At 37.5% G+C, this 14967-nt stretch overlaps 1 protein-coding gene across 1 annotated transcript; it reads right to left on the bottom strand.

Annotated features, from left to right (window-relative positions):
- Positions 1-218: 218 nt before the first annotated feature.
- Positions 219-4045, bottom strand: LOC113340621. The gene is made up of 10 exons (XM_026585746.1): positions 3944-4045; positions 3708-3844; positions 3522-3612; positions 2235-2414; positions 2026-2115; positions 1539-1649; positions 1306-1413; positions 1078-1188; positions 908-1009; positions 219-737 (listed from the first exon to the last, which is right to left on the bottom strand). The coding sequence occupies exons 1-10, from the start codon at positions 4043-4045 to the stop codon at positions 555-557; spliced, it is 1215 nt and encodes a 404-aa protein (XP_026441531.1). The 3' UTR covers positions 219-554.
- Between the last annotated feature and the right edge of the window lie 10922 nt (positions 4046-14967).

The following is a 14967-nucleotide window of genomic DNA, read 5'->3' as shown; positions in this document are numbered from 1 at the left end:
GCAGAGTCCATTGTACCTGTCCCTTGTCATACAGATGCAGAAGCAGCAGCTCCAGGAGGCCAATAAGGCTGATTCATCCTTGTGAACTGCCAGTGATTCATCCTTGTGAACTGACTGTCGTAGTAGATATTTCGAGCAATGTGTTGTTGCCTTCTTAGCAGCAAGAAGGTCTTCACCGTAGAAGCGCGTGAAGACTAGCTAGAGATGATATATCTTAATTACAAAATTGTTTTTTTTTTTTTTTGCTTTGATACAATATTGTTTTTTTTTTGGTTATATCTTGATTATAACCAAAAATAAATTTATGAAAACAAAACTGTGTTGACATTAGTTACCTTCTTCTCTAATCAAAGAATATGCCATGATCCAAGCAGTTACCATTAAGAAAATGGACAGAAGTACAATAAAAATATCAACATCAGAAAGAAGATATTAATAGTCTGCTTTTCCAGAAAATCAAAAGAGAAGACGTGGAGAACCTAAATTGTGGAACATCACTCATGAGTCATGACATACTCGTAACATTCAGACAAATACAGCCACATATCATAAAACTAAACTATCTGATCCATCTCTTCGAACAAACCGTCCAAAAAGTAACCTGTGAGAGGTTCAACTTTATCATATAAGCCAGTCTTGAGAAGACCCTCAGCATCAAACAACTTGTACAGATCAAACAAGAACCTATAGAAATGATTTTTAATTGTCTTGCGCAAGAGAGGCACATCATCAATTTCCTGCATGATAAAATACACATTGCTAAGAAGGCAACAACACACATTGCTAAGAAATAGCATGTTCTAATTGAAAAGCAAACTTGGTATCAATTAACCAGAACCATATTCAACATCTATTCTAATGTTGGCCTTGAACCAGAATTACGACTACTTCAAGGTTCAAAACTCACATGTGTAGAGTAATCTTCAACGGCACTCTTCTTCAGAGACTTCTTCTTTTTCTTACTTCCAGGGTCACAGCTAGAAGACCCGACAGGCTCACTTACAGGGACCTACAAGACAAGGTCACGCACAATAAATTTAAAATACAGCATACTACACACGGAACCATTATACTCACATTTATAAATTTCTGAAGAGACTCTTCAGTAGAACTCTTCTTCAAAGACTTCTTCTTTTTCTCACTTCTAGGGTCACAGCTAGAAGACCCTACAGGCTCACTTACAGGGACCTATGAGACAAGGTCATGGACAATAAATTAAATACTCATAATCATAATAATGGATACACAGAACGATTTTAAGACTAACCACGACTTCATTGGATTATTAAGTTCAGAAACACTTACAAATTTCTGACAAGAATCTACAGAGCTCCTCTCCTTAATCTTCTTCTCAGCCTTTTTCTTGCTTCTGGTGTCATAGCCAGAAGATCTTGCAGACGGACTTCTAACGACCTAGAAGATTATACAATTAGAATAACACACACAATAGCTAAATAGTCATTGAATAACACATTATAACATAGGAAAAGCTACGTTAAACATTAAGAAAACCAATGGAATAAATGATGTTACATTACTTGTTTCAGCTCTTGTTCATAGTCAGAAATTGAGTCTTCAGATGAAGACTCAGAGTACTCCAAACACTTGCCCTTGCTTTCAGTAAGATGACCAGACCTCAGAGGTTGGACCTAGGATATAAACAAAGATATGTTAAATTCATAACAGGATTTATGTCAAAATCTAACAGTAAAGATGCTAAATACTCGGTATAAGTTCAAAAACAACAGCTAAGAATGGATTCAAGCTAAAGTTCGTACGAATGAACTCATATAAACATTTCATTCTAGCCAGTATCTCAGCATGTTAATAGAACTATTTAATAACAAATACAAGACAAACAACTACAGCAAAATATCTTTGTTACAGGCACTGATATGAATTAGTAAACAAATTATGAACACAACAAAGTTTGGGTTTAAGGTAGATACGAGTGGCTTGAGAAACAGGACTTATTCCACATCAAAAATGCAAGGAGTATATATCAATTCAAGCATGAATAGCTACCTCCTGTTTGGTCGCAGATATTTTAGCCTGATACTTGGAGTTGCTTCTGGTAACAGGGCCAGCAGATTTCGAAGGTTCCTTCTCAACGACCTAAGAAATAAGAACACAAAATTAGAAACACATAAGCACATGAGCAGAACTAAATGACTATACATCAGCACATGAGCAAAACTTTTATAGAAGAACCCATAAAACTGGAGTAACTTTACCTGATTCAGCTTGGATTCATAATCCGAAATCCCATCTTCAGAAGAAGAAAAATCTTCAGAGTTCTTCAAATATTTCTCCTCGCTTTTGGTGGCGAAGCCAGAAGGCTGAGTACCTTCAGAGTTCTTCAAGTATGTCTCCTTGCTTTTGGTGGCAAAGCTAGAAGGCTGAGTACCATCGACCTACAGGACAAGTTTTAGACCACAGAAGTTGGATTCACAGAAGATACACAATCATAGGAAGCATATGAAATATACAATTATAAGAAGCGTATGAGATAGATGAAGATAATATACTCTGTAGATAGAGAGAAAACCCAATCAAGTAAATATGGCTGCATACCATTCTCAAGAAAACTCAATCAAGTAGTTCATTAAATTCCTATTATATCACTAGCCGATAGTAGCTAACCATAATTCAGAGTCGATTGGAAATTTTAAATATTTAACTCTTTGCATAGAATAAGAATTGATATATAAGTGAAGCTACAAAAAAAAGGGATTGCTCAAATCCTCATTGTGAGTCAAGTTTTTTGAGAGTTCAAAAACTTCTAAGCTTACTTTATTAAGTGCTCAAATATATCACAAACCATGAATAAACCTAACAAAGATATGCTAAATTCATGACTATCATCATAACGCTATTTATGTTAAAATCAAACAGAAAAGATGCTAAATCACATTAATGAATATCAGAAACCCTATCACAGCTATAAATGTATTTGCCTGCAAATTCATGCCGCTTACACGTTCAAAAACAACAGCTAAGAATGGATTCAAGCTGAAGTTCGTACGAATGGACTCAGCTAAGAATGGATTCAAGCTAAAGTTCGTATGAATGGACTCAGATCCTCATTTCATTCTAGTCAGTATCTCAGCATGTTTATAGAACAATTAAATAACAAATACAAGACACACAACTACAGCAAAATATAAATAAAAACATACACAACTATCAATATCCGAGAGAGATCGACATTTTAAATGTAATGCCTAGGTAGGTTGTGTATAATTATTTATATCTCTACATTTCTACACAACAAATCAAAATTAGGGATAACCACATTCAAACATACACTCTCTTAGTCTTAGATCATCACCATATACAAACTACACAGATATTGAGCTACTGGAGTTAATAAATCTCCACTACAACTAGAAATTACCCAAGTCAGTTGTAACAAATTATAACAGTGCCTAACTGTGTCCCTAACATCCATCATGAAACTAGTTTCATATCTGAAATTCCTAAAAGAACCAAGAACATGATTACGTATCAAACATCATTACCTCTCTTATCCCAGAAATCCTGGTCCGATACTTAGGGTTAGAGTTGATTCCGGACTTCTTCAATGTAATCTTTAAAATCAAACCACAATTCCTGAATCACAGAAAACAATCAAACATTAAATACAAGAGATGGATGTGGAAAAAGCACAGATCGGTTCTTGAAATTGAAAGAATGGAATCGAAAACAAGAAAGAAATTAGATCAAAAGCCTTCCATTGAAGAAGCAATTGATTAGAAGAGGAAGAAGAAGAAGAAACAGGAGGAGGAGAAATTAGGATCCAAATTACCTTCAACAAAATTTCAGAGAGCAGCTGAAATGATTCCTAAATTACACAGAAAACAAATCACACATTAGATATAAGAATAACTCTAGAAATTGATGTTGAATACCACAAATCGATTCTTGAAATGAAAAAAATAACCGAAACAAACATTAGATCAAAAGCTTTCAATTGAGAAGAAGCTATTGATGAGGAGAAGAAGAAGTAGAAGAAGAAAGAGAAAGAAACAGATGATAACTCCATTATTGGAGGAGAAATTCAGATCTAAAATACCTTTTTCAGGAAATTTCCAGAGACAAGCGGTGAAATGATTCTCTCCAACAATGAGAGATAGATATTTATACAACGCGGCTTAATCCTTCAATTGATATTACCAGGCAATCCACGTGGTTGCTCGTAAAATAACGGGTCTTTACGGGATGGAATTGTGCAATGCAAGGATACACAGAAGAAGAATTAGGCAGGACGCGTGTAGTGATCTGAGCGTTCAATGTACATCCAACGGTTGACTGACGAATCCCATCTTCCATTCAATTTCAAGAGAAGAAGCCTGGGTTTGTTCGTGTTCTAGATCTACATGGTGAAACCTTATTTCTCATTCGATTTGATAAAAGTGAAATTAAGGGTATAAAATGAAGATGATGAGACAAACGTAGACATAAAAGGTGACGATCGTGAATCATTCTGACCGTTTGTTGATCGGAGATTTCTTTAGAGCGGCGGCGATTTGAGAAGAAGAAGAAGAGAGGGTTTGTTTTCTCTCTCTGTCTTAGGGAGAAAAAAAGAAGCTCTTTATACGGTGTCAGATGTCCGTAAACTCACTGCCACGTGTTGACCGTTCTGTGGTAGATACACCACGTCTGTCTTTGACCATTATCTTTCCCCTAACTAACGGCGTTTTTATCTTTGACCATTTTTTTCCCACTCCTTGAGTCTAGTTCGCGATCATGGTTCGTGGGCATAAGAATGGCAGGAAGCCATCCATTTTCATCTCCACGTTACCTAGATATCTCATGGTCGAGTTTTTGTTGTTTGGGATGGTCGAGTTTTTGTTGTTTGGATAGTCAGCAACGTGTCAATTGAATTGTTGTATCGTGTACACGCCGATGGATGAACTTCTGTTATCATCCCTGATGATGATGATTCTCTCTTATTCTCCGGAAACTGAAAATTCTTCAAGCCATAGTCAATAAAAGCATTTCCAACAATGGGTGTAAAAAATCCTACGTGGAAGTCTAATAAAGACTTTTATTTAGGAGATTTTACATATAGAATAAATATAAGACCCCTTGGTTAACAAACTATCTCCAATAATGAAGGGTTTAATCCTTAGAATATTTTGTATGATAAAATCTTAACCGTTTATCTTAACTTTAACTAATTTCTAAAAAAATAAAATAGTTCAAAATATGACGTGGCGGTGCAAGTGAAGGTGTAAATAAGACTTTTTTTAACACCTTCGTATTTATTTTCCCATCCCTCCTAGTTTGTAGGATCCAACCACTGGAAATGAATTTATGTTAATTGGGGGTCTAAAATCTTACGTGTCATGAAAAGCAAAAAAAATCACCCTCTGTTGGAGATGCTCTTAGAGGTGAAGGTAATCGTAGGTGGAGGTCCTATTAATATCTTTTTGTTGTGGGTCATTCCTATGTGGCTAAAAAAAATGAAAGTTATATTTTCTACATAAAACTTCGTCTCCAATGCCAAGATATTACTATCCTAGAACTTAGAAAAAAATTAATTTTGGAATAAAGAATTGATGATGTGTCAAAAGACCTTGGGTGGGTTAATGTAAAAAACGTAAAGATATGACTTTCTCATTTACCCTTTCCTAATCCTATGAGATGGCAATCATATCATGCTTTTATTTTTATCTTGACCTTGATATTGGAGATAAGTTCTTAATTGGAGAAGTACTAAATTTTAGATGTCATGTCTTTTTAAAACCTTCACCCTTAACATTGGAAATGAACTCTTCATCAAAGAAGGGAAGAAGTAAAAGTATTCTATTTAATCGCTTTGAAATAGTCAAGACCATCGCAGCGACACATCCAAAAGTGGAATTAGTTATAACATTAGAAGGAATTCGAGCTTGTGGAAAAACTAGCAGAGGTTTATTTTAGTACCGAACTAGATAACAATAGATGACGAATGTTTATTAACTCTTCATTTTAATAATGTTTCATGTAACCTTTATATATACCATTTGTTTTTCATATTCCCAATCCAATTTTCCCTTCTCTGAAACTGTTTCTCAACGGAGAAGACAAAGAACTTATTCCCTTTTGTATAAGGGTAAAAGTGTAAAAGTGGCGCACATGTAACCCCACGCATGCCGCATGTTAATCATTTAGTGGTTTTTTTCTCTCTACAGGATATATTCCTTAATATTTTCCGTTATGGGATAAATCCCCAAACGAATTAGTGAAAACGGGACATATTCCCATTTTCCCAAGAAAAAAAGTATAAAAACTTACTACATAATGCTGATCCCTTCTAGTGTCAAATATGAATCAAAGCGTGTTTTGATGGAGCATCAAAAGGAAATCCTGGGATGGCAGAATATGGATTTATAAGTATACCATGATGGCGAATTTATATATGCAAAGTCAAGTGGACTAGGGATTGCAACTAACTTTTGACGGAAATTGCAGCAGTCATTTGTGCTTCAGAATGGACAGTTGACAATGCTTTCATAAATCTACTGATATATACAGACTCAAGGGTCAGGAAAAGTGTTAGAGCATAGCTCGGTTGAACCCACCAAGTGTTGGTATGTTAAGTTTGATTGTCATATTTTAGTGAACCAAAACTCATTTAAGAGTCGCTTGATTAAATGTACTAGAGTCAACTTCGTATAGGGTAGCTTGAAAGTATTAGGATATGATACGTTACAAGTATAGCGAAGACTTGAAGAAGTGAAGAATTACGGAGCTACCACCACAACATCATCCTTCCACTTGAAGTTAGTGATATTTGACTTGAACTGTTTCATTCCCTAACGTATCTTTCAAGTCGTGCATATTGAAAACAAAACTGCGAAGCATGAACACTCTAGATAGACATAGTATTAAGGAATTCAATACGAGGTATATTGCTTAACCATTAAACTTTGTAGATAAGACATCAACATAATCGTATGAATGCTGTTGTGATTATGTATGGGTATGAGGTGAGGATTTCATCCGAGGAAACAATGTTGTTACATGTGTTTTAAGGAAGTAAGTTCATGAACTTTGTTTGTGAACCGAAAAGGAAATCGTCAGGCGTTATTGGGGATGTTCTCCATTCCATATCTTACGAACGACCAATATGTGTGATTAGTATAACCGCTCATGACTTGTTTGTGTTCTTGGTAAAACTATTCACATGAGGCCTGACTTTTGTATTGGTATGACTTTTATTAGTGAAACCGATCTTAAGTAATCACCTGTTGGTATGATCGAGTTTGTGTAGTTTGTAAGGCCTAACACTGGGTAAATGGGAACCGATCCTAGTAAGAGGTGAAACGCGTCACAAAGGGGAATGGATCCTTGTATAAGGTGCAGCAAGGTTTATAGCAGAAAGGGGAACCGATCCTTTGGACATGTGCAACACGTTTTTAGGCAAAGGGGAATCGATCTTATGGACATGTGCAACACATATGAGTTGGATACTATATATATGTGGGGAACCGATCCTAGTACCTAGTCAACCGAATTCTGGGAAGCTAGTGTGACTATGCACAGTACTCACATGGAGGTAGAACCGAAACTTATTTTGGTAGAACCGTTAAACCCATGATTTGTGATTGAGAAGTTCTTGGTCAATCGCATAGCTCTTGAAAGTCAGATGAACCAATTCTAAACTTGTTTGGAAGTGTGGTAAATCGGTTTCAAGTGAGTAAGTATGAAAGAGGACTTACAAAGAAAGGATGTCGATACACTTTGAACACATGCAGTAATGCGTATATTTTTTATTGTTCAAAGATATTCCTTAACGGCTAAGAAGGAAGTAAATTCCAGGATCGAAATTAAATAAGTTAAGAATCTTTTAATTAAAGTTTTCAATTATATATGGAAAATAAGAATTAGTAATGTGCATTTGCTAGTTAAAGATTTTCCAAGGAGATTTTCGATCATTATTTTGGACAGGGTATTCTCAGGAATTATGAAAACCGAATATGGAAATTATTATAGAATATCTTGAGTATATTTTCGGTTTTGGAAATTCCTTGGTGTTTGAACTTCCTTGTTTATAAATACTTGAAGTTGCCTTTCTATCAAACTAATCCTTCGTGACAGTGAACTTCCTCTGTTATACTGTTACTGGTGAAGTCGCCTATTCGGAGAGGAGAGTAACCTAATTAGGCGAAATCTCTTACGGTCGCTCTATTTAAAGTCGTCTTTGGGATTGAGAAGCTCTAGCGCGTACTGTTGGAGCTAAGAAACGTAGTCCTAAAAATTCTACTGCAAGTGCACAGTGTCGGCAAGCAACACAGGGCAAGCACAGGTCAGTTCCACAGGGACAAGGGGGAGCAAGTGTGATCTTTCTTATTGTGACATTAAACAGAACTAATCATTAGCATTCAACAGAACTAATCATTAGCAGTTATTACTTCTCAATCATTACACAGAATTAGCATTTATTTTTCACTAACAACCATTAACAGAACAGGCATTAAATTCACAACCATTAACATTTATTAACTGAGCTAGCATTAACTTCTCCACTAACTTCAAACAGGATTAGTCTTAACTTCTCAATCATTAACAGTTGCTAATCATTAACCATAACTCACATTTATTTCAAACAGAAGTAACAGAACAAGCATTAAATTTCCACTAACAGTTATTAACATTCAATGCATTGATTTCAGGTTAGCATCAAATTCAACACAGTCTTTATTCCCTAAGCATTAATCACTAACTACTAATCATTAACATTAACTGAATCATTACCATTAACATTTATTTCTGGAGAACTAATCATCAATCATTAATACTAATCATTCACATTAACTGAGCAGCAGAATTGGAGGCAAAACATTACACTAATTCAATCATTGAGATTGAAGCAAAGTTACACAGAGAACTGAAGATGGACAAGCAAATGAGGAGGGTAAAAATTCTGAACAGTAATAAAGATAGGGTGAATCAGATGAATGGAAACTAGAGTTTAAGAATTCACCTCTCAGCCCATACTAGCATGTGAACCAATGCACTACTCAGCTTCTTTAAGTGGATAAATTACCTCCAATCACTCAATCAAGGTAAGCATTAGTTGTCTGTTCAAAGCACAACTAATCAAAACACAATAACAGGCAATTTAGAGTCAGTGAACATACATAGGGGAGTTCTAACTACCTAGGATGCATGACATTCTAGGTGAAAGCAACATGTTGTTCAACACAAAAATTATATCCTACACAGTGATAATGATCATACATCAGTAGCAATAGACACACATTCTAATATTAAGGCTAAGGGTTTCATCTTAACCCTAGTTAGGATGCTTAGTTCATAATTAGAGAGCCTAACATAATACTAAGAGTGTTGGTGTTCATGGAGAAATCAATAGTAACAGGACACAGAACAATTTTAATTGATAGAGAAATTTTTTTACTGAAAATGGAACTTGGGTCTCCTCCCTCCCTCTTTACAATATTACACAGTACCCATTTTATATCAGACACTCAACCTAAGTGGTAATTCCCAAAAACAGAAAATTAGGTTTTCTAGGAATACAAAAAATTTGGACTTACAGACTCCCAAAATCTGCTCGACCCATGCTTTCTTCTGCTCCTTGCTGTGAATCACCCATACTTTCTTCTGCTATGAACTCAGTTACCATCACCCTACTTCTCCCATGTCAGAACCCTAACAGTGGGTAGAGCTAATGAAATGGGTGAAATAGGGGGATGGGCTTTGTTGTCTGGTGATGGAGATGGTGGTGTTGTCGGGTGTTTGTGGTGGTGGTGGAGCTCGAGGTCTGGTGGTGTTGCAGAGAGTTGCAGGTGATGGTGGTTCTGGAAGTGGTCGGGAGGAGGAAGATGAGATCGAGTTTTGGGAAGAAGGGGGTGTTTGGGTGGTAGTATAGGCTTCGGTGCTAGGGTGTGAGGCGGGATTATCTGATTCGATGTTTGGCGAGCTGATCCGTAGGATGTGACGATGGTAGGTGGATCCAACGATGAGATGGGATGCTGTGGGTAGCGACCGTCGGATGGAGGAATACAACGAAATGGACGGCCCAAGATGGAGGTCGGCGTTGCGATGTAAAGCGGGAGCTTCGGAGATTGATGTGCGACGATGGAGCGACCGTAGGATGCTGAGAGGCTTCAATCTGACGGCTGAAATCCGAGACGGGCTTGGGTAATGGAAATGGGTTTGAGAAAGGATTTTGGGCCTTGGGTGTGCCAGGCCCATAACTTCTTTAAGAACAATTCTTCCTTCTTGAGCCCATTTCTGCCCTCTTGGTCTTGTGCACAACATTCTTCGCGGCTTCCTCGCGTAATTCCTCCCGGCTTTTACTACTTTTCTGCTCTTTTTCGCTCCGCAATTCATCCAGACTTTGTTTATTGCCTAAAAATGCAAAATTAAGTAAGAAAAATATTTATTCTTGAAAGCAATGAAAATACAGAATATGGGATAAAATGTAGAATTAATGCGCAAAAGATGAGTTAAATGCCAACAAAAAGGGATAAATATATACAATATTTGGCACTCATCAAATACCCCCAAACCTGAATTTTACTTGTCCTCAAGTAAAACAAAACTAAGGAAATCCTAACTATACCACTGTCGCTGGTCTCTCGAATGCATTTAGCGTATGCACTAAGCCTTTTAAACCACTAAGTGTCCCTAGTGGACGAGTTGAAGTCTCGTGAAGGTTTACCAGAGGTGTGCCTACAAAACCTAAGGACAAAATATAAGCTCATATTCCGTCAAATGTGACATGTGCAAAACAGTTTAAGCTCACAGCAAAATGGAGATGTCAATCTAGCTATCAAGGCACAATCCTAGCACTGATAACAAATAAGGACATGTGATAAGAGTGTAAAGTGTATCTACACATGTGTAAAGAAAGATTTGAAGTTATGACTACTAATCACCAAGAGATAGTTTCTCAGGCTAAGAACTGAGGTCGAAATCTAGCTAGCTGTCCGGACTTTACGAGAATTGTGAATGAGTTGGAGGTATTTCACAATTACTCGCGTTGTACATCAATGGCATACACCCTCCTTGCTTATTACAAAAGAAACAACAAAAGATGACTATTTACATGACTCTTATTTACATTGACAATTCTCTTTTTATTTTTGGAACAAGAGATGATGGAATTGATAAATACTTGATTTTTTTGGTATTTGTCTGATATTTTTTTTCTGAATATATACATCGATTTTTTTTTTTTTTTTTTTTTTTGATAGAATTTGATTCTGAAACACTTTGATATATACAAAAGGAAACAAAAATTACATGACACTTTGCAAGAGGTAGCCCTTTTTGATGCACCCAGTTAAATTCGATGGTTGTTTTCTTAATGTAACCTCCATCTTCTATCCCAACCAACCAAAGAACAAGCTAGTCAAGTTTCGTTCAGTATTCTAAAGTGATTGGCAATCGTGACTTCCTATCCAACACCTTGAAGATCGAGGCCATACATGTATTGGTAGATCGTGCGCGTGCAAATTTCTTATCACTATGTGAATTGTGCTAGAATCAGGGTGCCTAAATATCTAGACTAAGACTCCTAATAAAAATACATATTTGCACAAGAGTCAACATTTCAAGGTAAATGAGCTCCATTTTTTTATGATTTTTAATTTTTTTTTTTTTTTTTTTTTTTCAAAAAGATGGAGTTCGTTTTCTATTATGGCAATTTATCATGGTATCTACTCTATACCCCCAAACCTAAACTAAACATTGTCCTCAATGTTTCAAACATGGAAAGAATTATAAAACAATATATGAAGAGGAACATGCTGAGTAGAGTAAAAGGAGAGAGAATACCCGATTTACGGCGAAAGCTCGATTAAAACTCCGTTATTCAAGGCAAAAATCCATATAGGAGTCACAATGGATGAGCACAAAATATATACAAAAGGAAATTTAACTAACACATTATCTACAAGAAATTTGGTTTTTAATGGGATTGGACTTTTTGGAAAATTTTGGTTTTGTCGGGCGACATTTGGTTTGGATGGGAAAAAGAAAAATTTTGGTTTTTAGGGGAAAACATTTCGAAAACTTTTTGGTTATTTAGGGAAAGAGTGGACCAGTTTAGTCCACATAGACCGGGTCCTCCAGGTTGGTTGTTTCAATGTCGGGTGGGAATGGCTCAAGGAATGGCTTTAATCTCTGCCCGTTGACTTTGAAAACGTTTTGTTGGAGACATCCTCCAACTCTACAGCTCCATGAGGAAAACTGTGCGTACTAGGTACGGACCCTTCCATCTGGAACGCAGTTTTCCTGGAAAAAGATGTAATCGGGAGTCATACAGCAAGACTTTCTGACCAGGAGTGAAGATTTGCGTAGAATACGCTTGTCATGAAACATCTTCATCTTCTGCTTGTACAGCTTGGCACTGTCATAAGCCTCATTTCTCAATTCTTCCAACTCGTTGAGTTGAAGTTTCCGTTGAATTCCAGCTTCGTCCAGAGAAAAGTTCAGCTCCTTGATTGCCCAGTAGGCACGATGTTCTAATTCCACAGGTAGATGGCACGGCTTTCCATACACTAGACGATAGGGGGACATGCCAATTGGTGTCTTATAAGCTGTTCTATAGGCCCACAAAGCATCATTCAATCTTAATGACCAATCTTTCCTAGACGGGTTGACCGTCTTCTCCAGAATGTGCTTAATTTCCCTATTAGAAACTTCTACTTGTCCACTAGTCTGAGGGTGGTACGGAGTAGCAACCTTGTGAGTTATGCCATACTTGCGTACTAAAGACTCAAAGTACTTGTTACGAAAATGTGAACCGCCGTCACTGATGATAGCTCTAGGGGTACCAAAACGTGCAATATGTTTTCCTTTAGAAATGAAAGTACCACCTTGTGGTCATTTGTTCTGGTTGCTATGGCTTCTACCCACTTAGAAACGTAATCAACTGCGACTAGGATGTACAATCTACCGTCAGAAATAGGGAATGGACCCATGAAGTCGATCCCCCAAACATCAAAAATCTCCACAATCAGAATGGGGTTCAATGGCATCATGTTTCTCCTCGAAATGCTTCCTAGCTTTTGACAGCGTTCACAAGCAACGCAATAATCATGGCAATCCTTGAACAATGATGGCCAATAGAATCCACACTGCAAGATCTTTGCAGCGGTTTTCTTGGCACTGAAATGGCCTCCACATGCCTGGTCATGGCAAAAAGATATCACATCTTTCTGTGCGGTGTTGGGGACACATCTCCTAATGATTTGGTCCCGGCAATACTTAAACAGATATGGGTCATCCCAGATGAAGTGTTTAACTTCAGCCAAAAACTTATAGCGGTCTTGTCTCGACCAATGTGAGGGCATCCTACCTGCAGCAAGGTAGTTAACGATATCAGCAAACCAAGGAAGGTCTGAGATAGACATCAGCTGTTCATCTGGGAATGATTCTCTAATCAGCTCAGATTCATGAATAGACTCTAGAGTTAATCTAGACAAGTGATCAGCAACCACATTCTCACAACCTTCTTATCACGGATTTCGATGTCGAATTCCTGTAATAAGAGTATCCATCGAATAAGGCGAGCTTTAGCATCCTTCTTAGAAAGAAGATACTTCAAAGCCGCATGGTCTGTGTATATGATGATCTTAGATCCTATCAAATAAGATCTAAACTTGTCTAATGCAAATACCACGGCAAGTAACTCCTTCTCGGTAGTCGAATAGTTGAGTTGAGCATCATTAAGAGTTTTACTAGCATAGTATATCACATATGGTAGTCTATCAACACGTTGCCCTAGAACAGCGCCAACGGCATAATCAGAGGCATCACACATGAGCTCGAATGGCAGTTTCCAATCTGGTGGTCGGACTATAGGAGCGGTGGTGAGGAGAGTCTTGAGTTCTTCCCATGCCTTCACACAAGCAGCATCGAAGTTAAAGACAACATCTTTGGCAAGTAGGTTACACAAGGTCTTGAGATTTGGCTAAAGTTTTTGATGAATCGCCGGTAGAACCCAGCGTGACCTAAAAATGATCGAATCCCCTTCACAGAGTGGGGTTGAGGTAATTGCTGAATGAGGTCGACTTTAGCTTTATCTACTTCAATTCCTTTTTCCGATACGATGTGTCCTAGAACTATGCCGGAGTTCACCATGAAGTGGCATTTTTCCCAGTTTAAAATCAGATTCTTTTGCTTACATCTTGATAGCACAAGGACTAGATGGTCCAAACATTCGTCAAAAGAGGAACCAAACACAGAGAAATCATCCATAAAGATCTCGAGAAAACTATCTATCATGTCTGAAAAAATGCTCATCATGCACCGCTGAAAAGTAGCGGGTGCATTACACAGCCCGAAGGGCATACGTCTAAAAGCAAATGTCCCAAATGGACACGTGAATGTTTTTTCCTGATCTTCTGGTGCTATATGGATTTGGTTATAACCGGAAAAGCCATCTAGAAAACAGTAGTGACTGTGTCCAGACACACGTTCTAGCATTTGGTCTATGAAAGGGAGCGGGAAGTGATCCTTCCTTGTTACTGTGTTCAACTTCCTGTAGTCGACACATACTCGCCATCCTGTGGTTGTACGTGAGGGGACTAACTCATTCTTTTCGTTCCGAACTACAGTAATGCCTGACTTTTTAGGCACAACTTGAATGGGACTAACCCATTTACTATCTGAAATCGGATATATGATACCCGCATCAAGTAGCTTCAAGATCTCACTCTTAACGACTTCTCTCATGTTAGGGTTAAGTCTCCTTTGCATTTCCCTAGATGGTTTGGCATTCTCTTCAAGATTAATGTGGTGCATGCAAATGGTGGGGCTTATCCCTTTGAGATCTGAGATGGTCCATCCTAAGGCTTCTTTCTGCTCCTCAAGTACTCCTAAAAGCTTGTTTTCCTGTTCTATGTTTAATTGTGAAGAAATGATAACAGGTAAAGTATCAGAAGGACCTAGAAATGCATACTTCAAAGTCTCAGGTAATGGTTTCAATTCCTGGTTGGCCTT

The sequence above is a fragment of the Papaver somniferum genome, unplaced genomic scaffold (assembly GCF_003573695.1).
Source record: "Papaver somniferum cultivar HN1 unplaced genomic scaffold, ASM357369v1 unplaced-scaffold_22, whole genome shotgun sequence".
NCBI lineage: Eukaryota > Viridiplantae > Streptophyta > Magnoliopsida > Ranunculales > Papaveraceae > Papaver > Papaver somniferum.
The sequence above is the reverse complement of the archived record's forward strand: the minus strand, read 5'-3'. Positions and strand labels throughout refer to the sequence as shown.